The sequence below is a fragment of the Suricata suricatta genome, chromosome 10 (assembly GCF_006229205.1).
Source record: "Suricata suricatta isolate VVHF042 chromosome 10, meerkat_22Aug2017_6uvM2_HiC, whole genome shotgun sequence".
Lineage (NCBI taxonomy): Eukaryota > Metazoa > Chordata > Mammalia > Carnivora > Herpestidae > Suricata > Suricata suricatta.
In genome coordinates, this window is record NC_043709.1 from 96,104,570 (window position 1) to 96,126,679 (window position 22,110).

Sequence of the window (22,110 nt, forward strand, 5' to 3'; positions counted from 1 at the left end):
AAGAATGTACAGTATTGAAGGCTTCAGAGTTGGGCTATAAGAGACTTAATATTGCTAAGTCCCCAAACAAAAATGTGCAGTCCACCCCACCCTCAAACCTACGTGTAATAGGAGAAAATGCACAGCCAGAAGCATAGAAAAGCATATAGCCTTGACTAAATCATACACTGAACAGTCTAGAACCAAAGAAAAAACCAAACAACATACATATACATAAAAAGGCCTAAGAAACATCTATTTTCTTTATGTCTTTAGTGAGTACCTCTACCCCAGTGGAGTATAGTTATTAAAACAACTTATCTTTTTTTAAAGTAAAAACAGTTTCCCCATCATGCTCCATTTTCTATAATCTACCCTTTTTGATTGGTGTCAACAAAAAGCAAAACACATACACATGCATGCGTGCACACACACACATATATACTTCTTCCTAAAATGTGAAAAATGCAAATATATAATGCTGGTATTATAAATCACTTCAGCTTTATACTAAAGAACCTAAAGAACCTTGATTTGACCTCCAAAAATATTTTTCCTTGTCCACATACTTTAAATGCCGAACCACCAAAAGAAAAAAGGAAAAAATAAAAGGCTTTAAATGCACGTTTCAAGTCAGTGTCTTGTTAACAAAAAAAGGTAGCACTTTCTTCACTTTGGCCATTGTTAAAGATGCAGGCATAGATCAGGAAATGTTAGACTAGCATGTATAAAAAAAAAAAAACTGCAACATTAACAGAGCATGTATCTTTCAAAAAGATTAAAACACTAACAAATACAAGTCAATGCACGTATTTTAAACTAGTGTAATTTTATCTACATTGGAGTAAATGTCATCTTGTGTATCAGACATTGCAATACTGTTCATTGCCCTTTTATCATGCAAAAATGCCAATTTTGTCATTAAAAAAAAACCTTTATTGGGTCATATTAGTATTGCCCTCCCACCCAAATTAAGGGAAAAACCAAAACACAAAAATTATAAATCCCAATAAAAGAGCTCTTCAAGATTTCATAAACTATGGACATAAAGTTGCTAGGAAAATAAAGTTGCTAGTTAAAGTAAAGGCGAAATTTTCAGATTTGTATAAAAAATTCCTATCATTTAGGTATTTTCCTCGGCCATCACAAATCTTTGCAACACGATGTAAAGTTATCCTATTCTAAATTTTGTAGCACCTATACAAAAGCAAAAGCAAGGGACCATGGAAAAAGATTTGTGTGTTCTTCATGGCCTGAGAGCATACACATTTCTGAGTAATTTAAAAGGTTAACTGTAAGAGCCTGACGTTTTTTTCTGTATCTCACCTCTTCACCTATCTGCAGTATCCTTAAACAAAAGTCAGTAACATCTTAATAGCAGAGGTCTACCTATCTCCCTCTTCCTCTCTCCTAACTAATCCTACTCAATTTTCTCTCATCTTCCTGAGTACCTTCCATGAACAGCATTGCAAGTTGGTTTAAAAAAAAAAAAAAAAAAAGGAAAGAAAGAAAGAGGGGGAGAAAAGAAGAAAAATAAAGTGGTTTTGTTGGTTAATTATTTACCGGTGGAGTTACTCCACCAGGAGTTTGATTTCATTGGCTAGCAGCTGGTTCATGTTGAACAGGCCCCCTGGGAGCTTGGTGAGCAGCTCTCGCTCCGTGCTTTCAGGGTCGCTGTCAACAGAGCTGGAACTTGCGCTCATGTTGTCGACAGCAGTGCTGGCTGGGGGACCCAGCTCCGGCTCACTAGTCTCACTGGCCGTGGACACCACGGAGAGCAGGGACATACGCCGCGTGAGCCGGCCAGAGGGCAGGAGGGAGGCAGCATAGTCTGCTATGATACCAGCTACATCTAGATTACAAGCCTTATCAAAGGCGATGAAACCTACATTTGCATTGGCCTCGCAGACACAGAAGGAGCCATCATCTTTCATCAGTAGGTCAATGCCACACACATCCATCCCCAGGATATTAGACACCTGGATGGCTAGCTGCTTCCCTTGTTCACTCAAGGAGCACATCATCCCCACACCACCTGGCAAGAAAAAAGAAACAAAAGAAGTTATCAAAATGATACATTTTTGGAGTAAAAATAAGGCTGGCCTCTATCACACCGTTTTAATGTTTTGGGTTTTTTTTTGTTTTTGTTTTTTAATTTTTTTTTGAGAGACAGAGACAGACATGAGTGGAGGAGGGGCAGAGAGAAGGGGAAACAGAATCAGAAGCAGGCTCCAGGCTCTCAGCTGTCAGCACAGAGCCTGACGCGGGGCTTGAACCCATGAACCTCGAGATTACGACCTGAACCAAAGTCCGACTTAACTGACCAAGCCACCCAGGTGCCCCAGAGAGAGAGACTCTTAAATAGGCCCTACACAGGGCTCAACCTCACAACACGCTATTTTAAATCACTAGTGAAAGCAAAAGAGCCATTCTAATGTAAAACTGGGACTTTGGAATCTAAACTTTCTTTATTAGAGAATCCCTCTCCAATCCAGTCTCTCAAAGAGTTGATGAGTTAGTACTTTTTTGACATGTAATTTTTTTCCTGACGATGGTGGTCAGCTTTCACAGAAACCTATCATACTTGCAATAAGGTGGATAGAGGTGAAGGTATTCCACAAACTTCATATTTTTATGAAGGCAGAGAAGAGTAGAAAAGAAAGTATCAGAGAAAAGTTATCTTCTCAAATAATAGTAGAAAATATGTGTCTGATGCGAACATAGGGAAAGAGAAGTTAACCATGAATGATGGAATGTAAAACCATGGACGAGCATCCAGACTGAGTTTGGGAACAAGGGTGGAGATGGAATTAATGTTACCTTACAACCCCACAAAAATTTGAAAGACAAAATTTAACTGCACTTTATGCTGTACTAAATGAAAACATTTTTGAAAACTAAAGGGATGGACAAAGAGGGGACAAAGGTAAAAACAAACTTGACTTCATAGCCTTATGTCTCTTGAATATAGTATATACCCATATACACAATTTTCCCTTTATCAAATACAATAAACAATAATGCATTTGCCCCAAGAAACAAACAAAAGAACCTTAATAAATGTTAAAACACTTTCTCCAGGCAACATTCTCTGACAATAATCCAAGAAAAACAGAAATTAGAAATGAATGATTTAAGTAACCAAAAGATTTATCAAGGACTTAGAAATTGCAATACTGATGCCCTAAATTAAAAAGAAATGAAAACATCTATAAAAATCACACCAAAACTTTTATTTTGAATTAAATAAATTACTTGTTAAATAAGAAACTAGCAAGAGAGATTTAATAAAGACAAAGTTGAATGAATAGAACAAAAAATAGAAAAGACCAAAAAAAATCCAAATGTTACTTTTACAAGATTAAGGATGATATCAAATACAACACCACAAAGGAGATTCAAATAAGCACAAGCAATCATCTCATGAAACTGGCAAAAAAACGTCTGATACCTAAAACAAATGGAAGATTTCTAAGCAAATGATAAATTACCAACACTGCTCCAAGAAGAAGCAAACTTAAACAGGTCAATTATTATTATGAAAGAGATCAGAAAGGTGATTTTTAAAAAAGCTACTACTACAAAAAGAACTAGGACCAGATGGGTTCAAAGTGGAGTTTTGTTTAGCTATCCTTTATTCCAATGTTACTTTACCTACAGAATGCCAAAAGAAAAGACTGAAAATTCCAATACATCAAATAAAACCAAAGTGTTACATAACCTTGATCAAAAATGATCAAGGAGTTGTTTGGTTTTTTTTCTTTTTTTAAGTTTTTTCATTTATTCTGAGGGAGAGAGAGTGAGAGCAAATACATGAGCAAGGGACAGGCAGAGAGATAGGGAGAAAGGAAATCCCAAGTAGGCTCCACACTGTTAGTGCAGAGGGTGACTAGGGACTCCATCTCATGAACCATAAGATCATGACCTAAGCTGGAATCAAAAGTTAGGCGCTTGGGGCCCCTCGGTAGCTTAGTCGGTTAAGCATCTGCTTCGGCTCAGGTCACGAACTTAGGCTTTGTGAGTTCGAGCCCTGTGCTGGGTGGGCTCTGTGCTAACAGCTCAGAGCCTGGAGCCTGCCTTGGGTTCTGTCACTCCTTCTCTCTCTCTGCCCCTCCCTCATTAACACTGTGTCTCTCTCGAAAATAAATTAATTAAAAAAACAACAAAAAAGAGAGACACTTAACCAACTGAGCCACTGAGGCGACACAAAAATGATCAAGAAACTTTAAAAAAATGGGGTGCTTGGCTGGCTCAGTTGGCAGAGCATGTGACTCTTGATCTCGGGGTTGTGAATTCAAGTGTGATGATATTGGGTGCAGAAATTACTTAAAAAAATAAACAAATAAAATCTAAATGTTTATGTACTTTTTTGAGAGAGAGGGAGAGAAAGAGACTAAGAGTGGGGGAGGGGCAGAGAGAGAAGGAGATACAGAATCCGAAAAAGGCTCCAGGCTCCAGGCTCCACGCTGTCAGCACAGAACCCTTTCAAACTCTGGAACTGTGCGATCATTCCCTGTGCTGAAGTTGGACACCTGAATGACTGAGGTACCCAGGCACACCACAAAAAAGAAAATCTTAACAACAAAAAAAAAATCAATGAAATGTTTTACAGTCAACTAAACTATTCATTATGGAAAAAAACAAAACAGTCTTTCAAAAACAATAGCCTGAAAGCTGATTTCCAGGAATAACCACAATAATCTAAGATATATGTATGTAATTTCACATAACTTAGATACTGTGTAACAGTTTTTAATTATGTTTTTGAGACAGTGTGTGTGAGTGAACATGAGTGTGGGAGGGGCAGAGAGAGTGTGAGAGAACCCCAAGCAGGCTCTGCTCTGTCAGCAGAGTCCAACGTGGGGCTCGAATTCATGAACCCTGAAATCATGACCTGGACTAATATAGAGAATCAGATGCTTAACCAACTGAGCTACTTAGGCATCTCTGAAATCATATTACTGTTAAAAATATTAAGAAAATGGAGGCAAAGAATTTAACAGTTTTAAAAAATGGCTAAATTCATGTCATGTACTTGAAAAATCAAGATATCTGCAAAGCTTCCATGTAATTTTCCAATTTTGGAAGTCAACATATTGAAGAGTAGTTAAGAGGACAACTCTGGAGCTAAACAGTATATGTGCATCCTGGCTGCACCATTATTAGATCTGTTATCTTGAGCAAGTTGCTTAACTATTTTGGGCTGTCCTCATCTGTAAAACAGAAATACTAACTATCTAAAGAAGTTAATAGTCATAAAGCACTTACTACTGTACCAGCACTGAAGAGATGGTAGTTACCATTACTGTTAAAACTGAATATACGAGAATATTCATATTAAAAACAGCCTCTGAACAATCTGGTTGCCAGAAGGAAGACGATGAAGGGGCTAAAACAGGTGAAGGGGATGAAGAGGTACATCTTCTAGTTATAAAATATGTAAGTCATGAAAATGAAAAATATAGCACAAAGATTATAGTATTATTGTAATAACATATGGTGACCAATCACTGTGCTGTACACTTAAAACTAGTATGTCCATCATCCTTCAATAATAAATATTTTTAAAATGTGAGATACACACACACACAGGACTATTAATCAGCCATTAAAATACATGGATAGGGGCACCTGGGTGGCTCTGTCGGATAAGTGCCCAACTGCTGATTTTGGCTCAGGTCACAATCTCATGGGTTCGTGATACAGAACCTGGTGTATTGGGCTCTGTGCTGACAGCACAAAGCCTGCCTAGGGTTCTCTTTCTCCCTTCTTTCCTCTCTCCCACCTGCCCCCCACAAATAAATAAATATTTTTAAAAATTAAAAACAAACAAACATGACCTGATCAAAAACCAAGAGTCATAGGCTTAAACAACTGAGCCACAAAGGCACACCTAGGAAAGCAGGTTTTCATAAAAGTTCTCACCCCTCTCACACACACGTATATACCCAATCACACACACACAAAATATGAAGTAATAGATGTGTTAACTAACCTTTTTGTGGTAATCACTTTGCTATATATATCATATATATTTTTAATGTTTACTTTTGAGAGAGAGCAAGCCTGTGTGCACTCCTCAGTGAAGGAGGGGCAGAGAGGGAGAAAGAATCCAAATCAGGTTCTGCTGGCAGAGCCTGACTTGGGGCTCAAACTCCTAAACCGTGAGATCATGACCTGAGCCAAAATCAGGAGTTGGACGCTTAACTGACTGAGCCACTGAAATGCCCCACTATGTTGTATATCTTAAACATACACAATGTTTATGTCAATTGTATCTCAATAAAGCTGGAAAAACAGGGGTGCCTGGGTGGATCAGTCTAACTCCTGGTTTTGGCTCAGGTCATGATCTCACAAGTTTCGTGAATTCAAGCCCCCCACATCGGGCTCTGTGCTGGCAGTGTGGAGCCTGCTTGTGATTCTCTCTCTGCTCCTTCCCCACCTGTGCTATCTCTGTCTTTCTCAAATAAAGTTAAAAAAAAAATAAGTTGGAAAAATAAAAATCAAGCTTCTCTAAAAAAAAAAAAAAGCCTCCCTGGGGATAGAATAATGAGGTCATTCGATTTTGAATGAATAAAGTAGAGAGGCTTTTGTCCTATCAGATACTGAGGCATAATGCTGGAGGAATTAAGACTATTATAGGTAATGAATAGTATATAACAAACCAGAGGGCCCTGAAACAGACCAATGCATTTATGAAAATTCAATACATAAGAAAGACAGCATTACAAATCAGTAATAAACAGACTCTTCAATAAGTAAAGCTAGGAAAGCTAGTTGTTATTCATTTGGAAAAAGAAAAATGCAATCTCTATCTCACACTTAAAAATGAAATCAATTTCCAGTAGCTTAACATCCTAAACATGGAGCATCTGGGTTGCTCTGACGGCTGAGCATCCAACTCTTGATCTGGGCTCAGGTTATGATCTCCTGGTTGAAGGATCAAGCACTGCACTAAGTGTGGAGCCTGCTTAAAATTCTCTCTATATATCTCTCTTTGTCCCTCTCCCCCCATTGGGAGGGGGACTTAGGTAAGGAGTTCAGTTTTGGAAAAGATTAAAATGTCTGTTGGACAACTACATGGAGATACTGAGTAGGCAGTTATTTATATGTACCTGGAGTTCAGAAAGAAACCCTAAATTAGAGATATAAATTTGAAAATCACAATGTATAGATGATATTTAAATCTACAAGCCAGATCAGAGGAATAAGAAAGTGAGCTATTACAAAGTGAAACAGGCACCTGGGTGGCTCAGTCAGTTAAGCATCTGACTTCGGCTCAGGTCATGATCTCGCAGTTTGTGAGTTTGAGCCCCACAGTGGGCTCTGTGCTGACAGCAAGGAGACTGGAACCTGCTTTGAATTCTGTGTCTCCCTCTCTCTGCCCCTCCCCTGCTCATGCTCCCTCTCTGTCAAAAATAAATGAACATTTAAAAAATCTTAAGTATTGCACCTGAACAAACATAATGTTGGGGAAAAAAGTGAAATAAACAGAAAAGAAAAAGATCCAGACTAAACTCTGAGGCACTTCAACAATAAGAGCTCTCAAAATTTATGATTCAGAGAAATCCAATTTTACTACTAGAAAAACAACTCAAAATATATTTATTACATTCATGGTAAGTCTACTGATCATAGTTCCATGAGAAAGATAATATTTTTCAACTTATTAAGTAAAAAGATCTGTAATTTTATATGAACACTCACTGGACAATTTGTAAAAATATTATATATACTAGAAAGACACATGCATTGTTTTTACCTAGTGAGCAGTTACTCTGCATCCTTCCATCAGTTGAACAACGTAACATGGTGCCAACCACACGGCCTCCCACAACAATGACACGCACATCCCGTCCATGAGACTCTTTAACATACTTCTGGAACAGGTATGGAGCTTCATGGCGAATAAGATGGCTTAGATCAGCCAAATGGTGCTTATCTCGAGCCAAGAAAACAGCTTTGCCTATGATTGAAAAAGAATAAAAAATACACATAAGTCATCAAACTATGAGTTGATATGTGTTACCTGCACCCTGGGACTCTATTTGTCAATTTTTATGTCAAAGGAAGTGACAGTCTTTATTTACTGTTTAATTTTTTTAATAGTTTGTTTATTTCTGAGAGAGAGAAAGAGTGAGAGCAGGGAAGGGACAGTGAGAGAGAGGAAGAGGCAGAAACTGAAGCAGGCTGCAGGCTGCAGGCTCCAAGATGTCAGCACACAGTTCGATACAGGGCTCAAACTCACAAACTATGAGATCATGACCTGAGCCAAAGTCAACAGCTTAACTGACTAAGCCAGCAAAGCACCCCAAAAAACTATACATTTCAACTGATAAGACTATTGTCTAGTCAATAACCATGATGAAATACAAAGAAAATAATAAGAGCATTGTTCAGATTAAGAAAAAATTCTATTTTGTATAATCACCATTATTAATTCTCGAGTAGTTTCAAAATGATGTACCATAGTAACAACTCATACACACCTCTATGACCTCGTGTATTCTTCACTACCATGGGAAACTCCAGGACTTCTGCTTCATCAATCATTTTAGCAAAATTTTCATGACCACCTGGTTTGAATAAAAAAGAAATTTAAAGAGAACAGTAACCGAGGTGTTTTGTGGTAGATGTTATCTATGCTAGAGTCAGCAACACAGGAGTAGAAGATAAGGAACCTAATGGCTAAATTTTGTTTTTCTTAGAGGAAGTAATAAATAAAAGTTTAAAATACAGTTAAATATCAGTTTAAAACATCTTTTAAAATGGATGAAAGTTATCTTAAATTACAAATATTCTAATATCTAACAAAGAAATTATCTTTCAGTTAATAAAGCAAATTTTCTTAATTCTATAGAATTTTTCATATTTTTAATCCCTTATTCTTCCAGTACACAAATAACAGAAGCACCAAGACCTACTTTAGTGTATAATTTCCTGTTTAGATTAAGAAACCAAAGAATGAGTCTGTTTAAAAGACTCACTCAAGAATGAAAACATGCTACGTGTGTTCTATCCCTCTCAAAGAGACAAATTTATTTTTCTTATCTCCATTATTAATCAGAGTTCTTTCTACTCTAAGCCACTCAGTACCCATGAGTTAGGTTTTGTTCTTTACGGTTTTTACTGCCCAGGAACAAATGATTTGGTAAAAAAAAAATTAGAGCAAAAATGAATTATGATATCAGCCTGATGATATTTAAAAAAAATTAAAATAGGAAAAAGTTCATTAAGCAACTACAGTATCATACATTTATTTACTTCTTAGAGAAATTAGGATGATTCAGTCCCCAAATTTTAAACTGTCAACATTAGAACATAGGTAATATTTGTAAATTAGGCTAACACTTTTCTCCTTTCCATTCTCTGGAAATCAAAAGTGTAGACCCATGATATAAGCTATGATATTCCAAAAGTATCTGACAGAATTCTCAAACTATTCATATTGTCTCTTCCTGTGCAACTGCTAAAAACACAACTGTATTGACTGACACATGTCATACAGACTTAGTGAGTTCTCTTCTTGAAAATATTAATGGTGAGAAAAGCATAGGGATTTCTTTTTACAGCTTCATTAACTCTCCAAGCACACTACTGGACATTTATTTGAAAAAATATCTTTACCTTAGCCGGAGCTTGGAAAAGACTCACAGCCAGAGAAGTGAAAATATGTCTTTATGGAAAATTGCAATGGCTTATAGCACATTTGACCCTTTCTAATCTAAAAGAACTGGACAGCCAGGAAATACATGAACATAGTATTGCTTAGTAACGTTTATGGCAGCGTTACTCAAAAGTGTTGTCCAAAAACCTGTGCCTGTTTGTGACTTCTCTGCTATTGATATCTAACCAGGTAAATACAAAAAGACTAAACACTGGAAGCTTTTATAACAATCTGGCATTTCTCAGACATTTTTTATCATTTTTTATAAGAGTACTAATCTACAGCATAGTGATCCTTAAAAAAAAAAAGAAAAAGGATCCTTTACTTTTACCAGTTTTACAAGCACTGGTTTTAAAGTATATTTACTATAATGTCATTTTCTTAACAAATAAGAAAACAAACTCCAACCAAAAAAGAAAAAAACCTACTGCCGTTTTTTAAACAATAAAGTTTTATTGGAACACAACCAGAGTAATTTGTTTAAGCACTGTTAATAGCAGCGTTCATACTACAGCAGCATTACTGAGATCACAAGAGTGAGCTTATGGCCTAGAGGGCCCAAAATAGCTAAATCCATTCTACCAATATCATGAAACTAAATCTTAACTCATGATTCACAACTCTCCTGGCCCAGTTTGTTAGCACTGAAAATTACATTGAAAATTACTTCCATAAGAAGTTCCTTCATATTCACAAATTTCCTTATATCACATAACCCTATTAATTTTGTATGCCTTTCAAAACTATTAGAGTTGTAAAACTTAGACTATAAACGCTTATTAACAAACTTACCATAAGAGAAAGTATCTGGCAGAGGAACACCATGGCCAGCCAACTCTTGAAATGTCCAGAACTTATTAACACAGTTCAGGATGGCTTGAGGTCGGTTCATCAACCGGCATCCCATCTTCTCTAGATGGCGCAAAACAGTGATGTCACTATCACTCTGCACCCAAGGGGTGGGTACTCTCACTACCACCACCTGGGGGTAGGCAGTAATTAGTTCTCCATTGATCCGTAGACCTGAAATATACACCAAAGAAGCCAAAACCATTAAAAGGAAACATACCAAAATTACTAGACCTTGGCTCACAAAACTAAATATACCATGAAACCAGATTTCACGAGAACAGAGAGACATTTCTCCTTAAATTATATTCCTTTATAAGAAAAAATAAAATTTAATGAAAAGAATTTCTACAGTGGTTAAATAAATCATGTTATGTGTCAATACAACAAAATACTACATAGTCCTTTAAAAAAGCTAAAAAAGTCAGAAGAAGATACAATTTTTGATCTCAGGGTGGTGAGTTCAAGCCCCATGTTCGGTGTAGAGCTTACTTACTAATAAAAGTTAAAAGGAATGTCATAATCTCTATGTTAATAGATGTAAAAAATGTCCAGATACATACTGCAGTGTTTAAAAAAATCAAATCTGATATATGGAATTGTTGAATCAATATACTGTAACCTGAAATTAATATAATACTATATGCTAATTATAATAGAATTAAAATAAGCTAAAAATAATTCTGTATTAATTATTAAGTGTTCATTTCAGATAAACCAGGAAATAAGAAAGTTGTCTTTGCTTATGAATGGGAAACTTTACATTTTGCTCCATGCAATTTTCCAACTTCTTTAATTTTTTTTCAGTGAGGACATTTATAATAAAAAAAATATTTTTAATAAAGTTTTGGGGCACCTGTATAGCTGAGTCTTTAGGTAAAGCATGCAACTCTCAATCCTGAGGTTGTGATTTCAAGCCCCACATTGGGTATGGAGATTGCTTATACATAAAATCTTAAAAATAAATAAATAAAAGAAGTTTTTTTTTGAATTTTATACATCATTCTATTTAAACAAATAATAAAGGAACAAAGAATCTATATGAGTCGATCCTTAAAACCTATTTTCCTTGGGGTGCCTGGCTGGCTCACCTGTTATAGCATGTAACACTTTACCTAGGAGTTGTGAGTTTGAGCCCCATATTGGGTGTAGAGATTACTTAAATATAAAAAAGAATCTTTAAAAAAAAAAAAAAACTTGTTTTCATTTAAAAATAGCATATGCTCTTCAGGGGCACCTGGGTGGCTTCGTTTAAATGTCCAACTTTGGCTCAGATCATGATCTCACAGACTGTGAGTTCAAGCCCTGCACTGGGCTCTGTGCTGATAGCTTAGAGCCTGGAGCCTGCTTCAAATTCTAGGCCTCTGTTTCTCTCTGCCATGCCCCCGCTCATGCTCTCTCTCTCTCTCTCTCTTTTGAAAATAAACATTTAATAAATAAAATATTCAGTCTTAACAGTATATATTTTCCCCACTGCAAAGTATGAAAAAGTGCTGAGATAATTTTTAGAAAAAGTAGATATTTTATGTCACTGTCTCATCACTTAAATTTATATAAACCAGAGATATTTTTCTAAGTCAGTGCATATATAGTTTTATTTCCTTCTTTTTAGCGGGTTGACTGGAATTATATCTTATAGATAATGCATATGAGTAATATCTTACTCAGACATTCACTCACTTAATAAATATCAAGCAATTAGTATGTGTCAGATTATTTTGTAAAAGTCAGATTTAGATTGGCAAATGAGGTGGATAAGGTCCTTACTCTTGAGAAGATTCCTTTTTAGTAGGAGAGATAATTTCAAATGTGGTGGAAGTTCTAATACAGGAGAAATCAGTGCATAACAGCTGAGTTAGGGCTTAAGACCTAGGAATGTGTGTTTCAAGAAAAGAGGAAGAAGGAAGCTTCATATATAAGGGAGCTGGAAAAGTCACAGAGAAAAAGAGCAGTAAGAACAATATGGGCTTCAATTGCAATTCATATTGGCAAAATGTAAAAGATAAGGTTGGTCATTTAAGGTGTCAAACATGCAAACCCACAATTTTTTATTAATATATAACTGGCATATAACACTGCATTAGATTTAGGTGTACAACATGATTTATGAAAAATACTTAGAGATGATCACCACAATAAAGTTAACATCACCTCACAGTTACAAATGTTTTCTTGTGAGGAGAACCGTTATGATCTAGTCTCTCAGCAAATTTCAAATGTGCAATATAGTATTGTTAACCATAGTCACCATGCTGCACATTACATCCCCAGGATTTATCCTATAACGTGGAAGTTTGTATCTTTTGACCACCATCTCCCATTTCCCCAATCGTCCCCTGACAACTCTGGCAACCACAAAATTGTTTTATGATTTGAAGCTAGGAGTTCGGTCTTTTTTGATTCTACAACTAAGTAAGATCATAACAGTATTTATTTCTGTCTGACTTATTTCTCTTAGCATAAAAGCCACAATATCTATCCATGCCACAACTGCAGGATTTTCTTTTTAAATGGCTGAATAATATTGACATATATGTAAATATATATCACATTTTCTTTATTCATTCATCCATCAATGGACAATTCGGTTATTTCTATGTTATATCATAAATAATGCTGCAATTAAGCACTGGGGCAGATATATCTTTGAGCTGGTAATTTTGTTTCTTTCAGGGAAATACTCAAAACTGGAACTGCTGGATCCACAAATTCTGAGCTAAGGGGTTTATATCTGTTCTGATGAAGGGAACTGAGGTTATGTGCTGCATACTGCCTATTGAGACTTTACACCATCCCTATCTTTTAATCCCTCCTGTATTGCAGGATCAAGAAGCGTCTCCTATAATCCCTTACCAGCAGGATTCCATCTTGAGAATCTATCACAAAGAGACATAATATGCAATTTCAAAGGTGAAAAAGATGTAGACTCATTATTCTCCATAGGTATACAGTCACCAGCACATGTGAGGAACTGCCAGTGGCTTCAGGTACTCTCACAGTCATTCACGGTGCTGCTAAAGATATCTTCAGATCAGCAGCAGTCAGCTTTCTGCAATCCCACACTTCCTCATTTTTTACCCTTTTGCAATGACTTGCCTCTACAGGCAAATCTTAAGGCCATTGTTTTGTAATTCGGATAAAACCTATTGACCAGATTGGGGGTTAAAAGCTTTTATACTAGGATATGGAGAATGAGGAAATTGTAAAGCAAAGCCATTTGAGGGCAGATGCTGCTGCATTTGGATCTAGATATAAAAGAATTATCATAATATGAGACATCAAAGTGGAACTACTCTGTAATAACTGAACTATGGATTGAAACTGTACATAAATATGTACACATAATTCATATAATATGGAGTGTGTGTACATATGTGTGTGCTTACTTATTTGTCTGCTTATTGGAATCTGCCCAAGACATAATACCTAAAGAAACAGGGTTATATAGACAGAAAAAAATAAAAGGAAGAAATGGAGAAACCTAAGAACAAGATTTGATGAGTCTCAATAAGAGACGGAAAAGGAACTAAAAACCTGAGGGAAAATCAGCCAAATAAAAGAAAAATCTAGGTTTAAGTAGTATTGTGAAAAATAAGAAAGGTCAGTATTAACAGGAATGATCAAATTCATTAAATAAAACAGAAGTAACAAGAAGACTGAGTTTTGAGAAGTTTAATCAGGAAAGAGATACTGTCAACTGTCAAGAGAAAATTTAACCATTATTACATTTTCTTCTCATTGCCCTAAACTGGAGACAAGTTTTTGTACCTTTTAAGAAAGATGATAAAAAAAAAAAAGTCAAGGAAATGTCCCAATCGTAGTTCACCATCACCAGTAGAAACCACCTACCCTGTTTCCACTGGAAATTGGGAGTACGGGAGTGCTTTCCCCAAAGTACAGTCAGATCTACATACTGCACTATATGGGTGTAGGAGGATGGAAAGAGATTCGATACCTCCTGAAGGAAAACACTTAGTTATTTTATACAAGCAGAAGGTGAACCAAGGCTAGAAAGAGGAGCAGGTACAGATGCATTTTAAGACCAAAACAGCAAAGCAACATCTCTCTCAATTATGCCTTCAGTGTTCCTGATCTCTTGGGCACTCCTAGTAAATGCTACTATTATCTTTGACGTAGAGCTCATAAAACTGAAATAATAAATGATTCTTTGAACGTTAGATTCCCGTTATTCAGTATATACATGCAAATAAATGTATACAGAATTTTCCCAATTCTATTATACTGGTTGTGAAAACAGGTAGTCCAGTTGAATGTACTACTACTACCACTCAGCTTTGTTTGCAACTCTACATTCTCATATTTATACTGCCTTTTTTTACTCATATTAAACCTAAACTTGTGAAACTGTTCATCTAATTACATTTTGTACAGGGGTGAAGATTTTAAAACAAATGTTATAGATTTCACTTTTATTTTATAAATTTTTAAATGTTTTATTTTTGAGAGAGATAGATAGTGTGAGCAAGGGAGGGTCAGAGAGAGAGGGAGACACAGAATCTGAAGACAGGCCCCAGGCTCTGATCTAGCTGTCAGTATAGAGCCCAATGTGGGGCTCGAATCCACTAGCCATGAGATCATGACGGGGGCAGAAGTCAGATCCCTTAACCGACTGGAGCCACCCAGGCGCCTCTCACATTTTAGATTAAGTATATGATCAAGCATTAACAATCAAAAGTAAGTTAACCTTAGTGTAACAATGAGGTATGAGAACAATGTTTGTTCCTATAGTTTAAAGATCAATGCATTATATAGAAACAAGTTTTGGTGAATATGTGGAGGAAATAGGAACCCTCTTGTACTGTTGGTGGGAATGCAGACTGGTGTAGCTACTGTGGACACAGTATGGAGGTTCCTATGAAAAGAACTATCAAAAGATCCAGTAACTGCACTACTTGGTACTTACCCAAAAAATAAAAAACACTAACGCAAAGCAATACATACATCCCTACATTTATTTACATTATGGCATATTTACATTACATATGGCACATTTACATTTACATTACATATGGCATTATTTACAATAGCCAGACAATGTGGAAGTGGTCACAGTATCCATCAGCTGATGAGCAGATAGAAATAATGTGGTATATGCACACAATATATTATTCAGACATAAACAAAAAAGAATGAAATCTTGCTATCTGCAATGACATGGATGGAGCTAGAGAATAGTATGGTAAGTGAAAGAAGTCAGTCTGAGAAAGTTAATACCACATGATCTCACTCATGTGAAATTTAAGAAATAAAACAAAGATAAAAAAAAAAGACTCAACTATGAAGAACAAACTGATGGTTAACAGAAGGGAGGACAGGAGGGGAGGGATGGGGGAAACAGAATGAGGATTAAAAAGTACACTTATCATGGTGAAAAATACAATGATTTAAAAAATGTATTACAGGGGCACCTGGGTGGCTCAGTCGGTTAAGCATCCGGCTTCGGCTCAGGTCATAATCTCATGGTTTGTGGGTTCGAGCCCCGAGTCAGTCTCTGTACTGAACTGTAGCTCAGAGCCTGGAACCTGTTTCAGATTCTGTGTATCCCTCTCTGACCCTCCCCTGTTCGTGCTGTCTCTCGCTCTCTCTCTCTCTCTCAAAAAAATAAACAAAAACATTAAAAAAAAAAAAGTATTGCATATTAAAAGTCTGTTGCTGGTGTTACATCAGAGTGGGAAGATGGTATGGGCCAAATATTCTTCAATTTGAGAGATTCCTTTGGGATATTAACAATCTCCTTGACAATAATTAGTTGGAGAATCTCTCATGTAACCCTACTGTAAATATGTGCTCTCTGAAAGTAGAGTTACACTGTTAAGAATAAGTACTGGGTGAGGCACCTGGGTGGCTCAGTCAGTTAAGCATCTGACTCTGATTTCGGCTCAGGTTATGATCTCAGTTTGTCAGATAGAGCCCCACGACAGGCTCTGCATGGACAGCATGAAGCCTGCTTAGGATTCTCCCTCTCCCTCTCTCTTTGCCGCTCCCCCATTCACTTTATCTCAAAAAGTAAATAAGAATTAAAAAAAAAGAGGGGTGCCTACGTTGCTCAGTCAGTTAAACATTTGGCTTCAGCTCAGGTCATGATCTTTCTTGTGGGTTCAAGCCCCATGTTAGGCTCTGTGCTGACAGTTCAGAGCCTGGAGCATGCTTCGGATTCTGTGTCTCCCTCTTTCACTGCCCCTGTTCACACTCTGTCTCTCTTTCTCTCTATCAAAATAAATAAACATTAAAATAGCTTTTCTAATAAGGAAAAAATAAGTACTAGTGTTTTTGTCCTCAGGAAACAACAAACAGGCAACTGACTTGCTGACTAGCAATAATTTATTTTCCATCTTCTAGTGTTCCAGAAGGATTCTTTAGGATTTCTGGGATATTGAGTTTTATAATTTTTAAAAATTTTTTAGTCTATTTATTAGTTTGAGAGAGTGAGTGGGGGAGGGGCAGAGAGCGAGGGAGACAGAATCTGAAGCAGGCTAAAGGCCTGTGCTGTCACCACAGTGGCTCGAACCCACAGACTGTGAGATCATAACTTGAGCTGAAGTCAGACACTTAACTGACTGAGCCAACCAGGCACCCTGGGGACATTGAGTTTTAACTGAAAGTTTCAAGTAAAGATACAAGTTCATGAATTCATAATATTTATAGAGAATGGGGGGGGGGGAGTCCCATTTGCTATCACTGAAGGGACTACTACACAATTCCTTATTCTAAAAACTAGTAAATAACAAGGAAAAATTATATTTATTCCACCATTTCAATAGGAAGTATAGTTTATCACTAGTAGGAAAAACTTTTCTTTGGAGATGAATGTCAATTAACGTAGAAGGAGCAAGAAAACTTGAAAAACAAACACTTTGTAAATCCCAATGAAATGAATGAGGTAAGAATGATCAAGATGCTAAAAGTATTAAGAAACGGTTGAAGAGATTTTTGTACAGTACCAAAATATCAGAGGTTTTCTAAACCAAAATAAAACAGGTTTTTCTATGAACAGACCATATAGACACTATTTATCTAATGATCAAATTTAGTATCACTAATAGTGGCACAGATTGTCATTTTGTGCCTCCTGGTTGAATGCACTATGAAGTATCTACTATCACGTAGGCAGTAATTTTTTGTTCAAAATGTATAACCGGTAACTAATCATGCCAAGTCATAGGAAACTTCCGAAAGCAGGTATCATAAGGAAACTCTTAGGCAAACCCAGAATATGAGATGTTAAAAATTGATTATTTCAAAAATCAGATGTTGCTGAAGAGGTAAATATGGGAAGACTGTTAAGAGTTACAAAGACTAAGTAAACATTACATCCAATACCCTTCCATAAACCCTTACAGAACTTGATTTGAAAATAACTGAAAGATCTCTCTCCCTTGCTCTCTGCCTCTCCCCACTCTCATTCTCTCAAAATATATGAACTCTATTCTATACTTTCAACTTATCTATTCACTAAACATCTTAAATACAAAGCTTGGAGAGGCAAGCTGAAACCAAGACATCATATCAAATTCACGTGAAGAAAACTGACACTGGTCATTCCTATTCTAAAATCTCCAGGGTTTGTTGCTCAGCTTTTCACTTATTTTTTAATGGTCTCTCATCCATTAACCAATACCAAAAACCCATTTACTGCTCCACTACTGTCCTACTTCCCTTGCCATTTATGTTCCAAATGTGATTACTACAGTAAAATAATTTATTAGTTCATCTTCAAAGGCGAGAAAATAAAAGACTAAATAAAAGCTAGAATAGCTTACTTTTTAACGTTTATTTATTTTTGAGAGACAGAGTCAGTGGGTGAGCAGGAGAGGGGCAAAGAGTGAGGGAGACGCAGAATCCAAAGACAGGCTGTGCTGACAGCTCAGAGCCTGACACGAAGCTCAAACTCACAAACTGTGAGATCATGACCTGAGCTGAAGTCGGCCACTTAACCCAATGAGCCACCCAGGCACCCCAAAAATAACTTACTAAAGGTAATCAGAGCCATATCAAGGACCAGAAATCAAACATGTTTTTTCTCAGTCTATAAGTTCTAGCTAAAAAAAAATCAAGGTGGCAGTATAAGAGATGAACAACTTCTGAGCGCCACACTCCCAGCCGAATTCAAGTAACAAAATTTAGTGTTTTAGGTCAATAGTTGAGAAAAATGATTTATTACTTAACTACAAAGCTACTGAAAATTCACCACCAAAAACGGTATTTCCCACACTGCAAAATCTCGAGTCATATCACCAAAAAAAGACCACATAATTCTGAACATTTTAAGATACTCACCCCATTATACACCTATTAATTATAATAAAAGTTTCAGCAAGAGGAATTAGGTCACACAGAATTAATGCCTACCATTATAGGCATTAAATTTGCATAAATGCAAATTGCAAATCTGTCTTTACATATATCTAACACATGAGAAATGTATTTTTGTTTAATTACTGGCTTGCATCCCCCCCCCACCCCACCAGGTTCCAAACTAATCAAAACGAGGTAGGAAGAGTAATTACCTAAGTTTTGAAGAGAAGAGAACAAGTGGACAAGGGTTATTTATAGTATCAAAGGTCAGATAATTCTCAAAAAAGTAATACAAAACACTAAAATGTCTTTTTAAAGGCTGGGTAAGAAATCAAACAGCTACTACTTATCAAACACAAAAAACAAGTATAATATTAAGAATCCATTCTTGGGGTGCCTGGGTGGCTCAGTCGGTTAAGGGTCCGACTTTGGCTCAGGTCATGATCTCATGGTTCATGGGTCCAAGCCCCAAGTCGGGCTCTGTGCTGACAGCTAGCTCAGAGCCTGGAGCCTGTCTTCAGATCCTGTGAATCCTTCTCACTCTGACCCTCCCCTGCTTACGATGCCTCTCTATCTCTCTCTCAAAAGTAAATAAAAACATTAAAAAAAAAAAAAAAAGAATCCATTCTTGGGCTGGCTGAGTGGCTCAGTCAGTTAAGTGGTTCTTGATTTTAGCTCAGGTCATGATCTCAGTTGTGAGATGGAGCTCCTCTGCACAGGGCATGCAGGATGCTTTAGATTCCATCTCTCCAGTTCCCTCTGCCCCTCACTGGGCGCATGCTCCCTCTCTCTCAAAAAAAAGGAAGAATCTATTCTTAGAAGAATATATAAGATGCCTTTCCTATCTACTTAGTTGCTTCTTAACAAGATATATTGTTTCCTATCAAAACATCCTTCAACCCCCTCAGCAATCCTTTTTCCCTCCAATTTTTTCCAAGTTTTATCTAGCTAGTAATCCCAGGTAGAGGAAAAACATTTTTCTTTAAAGATGAGCCCTTTTGTGAATGATGAGGCACCAATAAAACTCCTTTCCAGATCCCTCATCAGTGGCACAGAAAGCAAAAGGAAGGCTACTATAACCGTGCACCACATTATACTGAACACTGCCGCACTGCAGCTGACAGTCATGTGTTTAAAAAAAAAAAAAAAAGAAAGAAAAAAATGGGTGAACTGTTTGTTTGCTGGGAGGTTTTTTTTTGGGTTTAAATAAATTGGTTAACGTTAATGAAAAAGTACCTGGTACATAATAAGCACTTAAAAACTCTTAATCATCACTGTCATTCATCATCACCTCTTGCAGCTGGGAAACTGAGAGCTGGAGAAAGTAGAAAGTAAATTTCATGAGAGTAGGATTTTGACCATTTCTTTGGCAGCTGTATCGTATAGCACTCTCTAGCACATAGTAAAATATTCAATTTCTGTTTACTAAAATTCAAACTATCTCACAGTTTTTAAGGAGAAGAGGGGTTTGTTTAAACTCAGGTCTGAGTCTAACTATACTGCCTAAGAAAAAATTATCCCTATAAATTGCTTTTTTTTAATTTTTAATGTTTTTTATTTATTTTTCATAGACAGAGAGAGACAGTGCAAGCAAGGGAGGGTCAGAAAGAGGAGGAGATACAGAATCTGAAGCAGGCTCCAGGCTTTGAGCTGTCAGCACAGAGTCTGACACGGGGCTCCAATCCATGAACTGTGAGATCATGACCTGAGCCAAAGCCGGATGCTTAACCGACTGAGCCACCCAGGCGCCCCTATAAATTGCTTTAGAATGCCAGAAAACTCAAACTCGAAACACTAAAGATAGGGGCGCCTGGGTGGCTCTGTCGGTTAAGCGTCTGACTTCGGCTTAGGTCATGATCTCGTGGTCCATGAATTCGAGCAGCACATGAGGCTCTGTGGTGATGGCTCAGAGCCTGGAACCTGCTTCTGTTTCTGTGTCTCCCTTTTTCTCTCTGCCCTTTCCCTGATCATCCGTGGTCTCTGTCTCAAAAACAAATAGAAACACTAAAAAAATTTTTTTTAAAACATCAAAAAGAAAGCAAATCATATTAACATAAAAAACCCAAAGTAGAAGGAAAAATGGGGCACAGGGGTGGCTCAATTGGTTAAGGGACTGACTTCAGCTCAGGTCATGATTTCATGGTCTGTAAGTTTGAGCCCTATGATATGCTCTCTCTGCTGACAGCTGAGCCCCTGGAACCTGTGTTGAATTCTTTGTCTCCCTCTCTCTCTCTGTCTCTCCCCCGCTCATGCTCTCTCTCTCAAAAATAAATAAACATTTAAAAAATTTCAAAGTACTTGTGGGCTAAATGGGTAAGGAGCATTAAAAACTCAACTCTTGAAATCATTGTTGCACTATATTCTAACTTGGATGTAAATTTTTTAAAAATTAATAAAAAATTAAATTAAAATAAAATTTCAAAAGTAGAAGGAAAAACTTTTAATTAAAAGAGCAGAAATTAAAGACAACCTAAAAGTTTGTCTGTGAAAAACAAATAAATTTGTTAAAACCCTGATGAGAATGATCTAGAGAAAAAATACAAATAAACAAAGGCAAGAATGAAAAGGGAGCTTCACTATATCCTACAAACACTGAAAAGATAACAAAAAAATTTTATGGATACATCTGAAATCGCAGGTAAAATGTACAAAAATTTCTAGAAAAACTGCCATAAGAAGAAATATAGAATCACTGAAAACAATAGCATTTAACTAAAACATTTCCACAAAGAAATCTTTAGGCATAAATAGCTTTCAAAGGTGAATTCTATCATTTAAGGAAAATATTAAAAATATATTACTATGTTTTTGTCTTCAAGAACACAGTAAGGAACAAAAAAAAAACACTCCTCAGCCCTTTTTATGAGGCCAAACACAACTCAGCAGAAACTGACAATGACAAATTCACAGCAAGAAAAGTTACATGCCAATCTCATTCATAAACATAAATGTAAAAATCTGCAACAAAATATTAACATTTAAACCCACCATTATAATAACAGTAGCAATCATAAGCAAGTTGGGCTCATTCTAAAATGTTTTAAAGCTGGTTAACTTGTAAAAACTAAACTGGGTAAAAAAAAGTATAACCATTCAACAGATGTATAAACACTAACAAAATTTAAAAAGCATTCAGGATTTTAAAATATCTTCAGCATACTCAAAGAAGAAAATGTCCTTAATGTGATAAAGGGTATCTTAAAAATCCTACACCCAACAACATTCTTAATGGCTTAGTGAAAGCCTGAGATGAGGAATGAGACAAAATGTTCACTAAGACTATTTAATCGAACAATTAT

General features: G+C 36.5%; 1 protein-coding gene across 1 annotated transcript in view; it reads right to left on the reverse strand.

Annotated features, from left to right (window-relative positions):
• Window positions 1-1,482: 1,482 nt before the first annotated feature.
• The window catches only part of RIMKLB (ribosomal modification protein rimK like family member B), a 48,254-nt gene continuing 27,626 nt past the window's right edge, over window positions 1,483-22,110 (reverse strand). The window contains exons 3-6 of the mRNA XM_029954977.1: window positions 10,439-10,669; window positions 8,469-8,555; window positions 7,742-7,945; window positions 1,483-2,014 (exon numbers count right to left, since the gene is read on the reverse strand). Of these exons, the coding sequence (XP_029810837.1) occupies window positions 1,551-2,014; window positions 7,742-7,945; window positions 8,469-8,555; window positions 10,439-10,669 (986 nt within the window). The 3' untranslated portion in view covers window positions 1,483-1,550. The remainder of the gene's footprint in view (window positions 2,015-7,741; window positions 7,946-8,468; window positions 8,556-10,438; window positions 10,670-22,110) is intronic.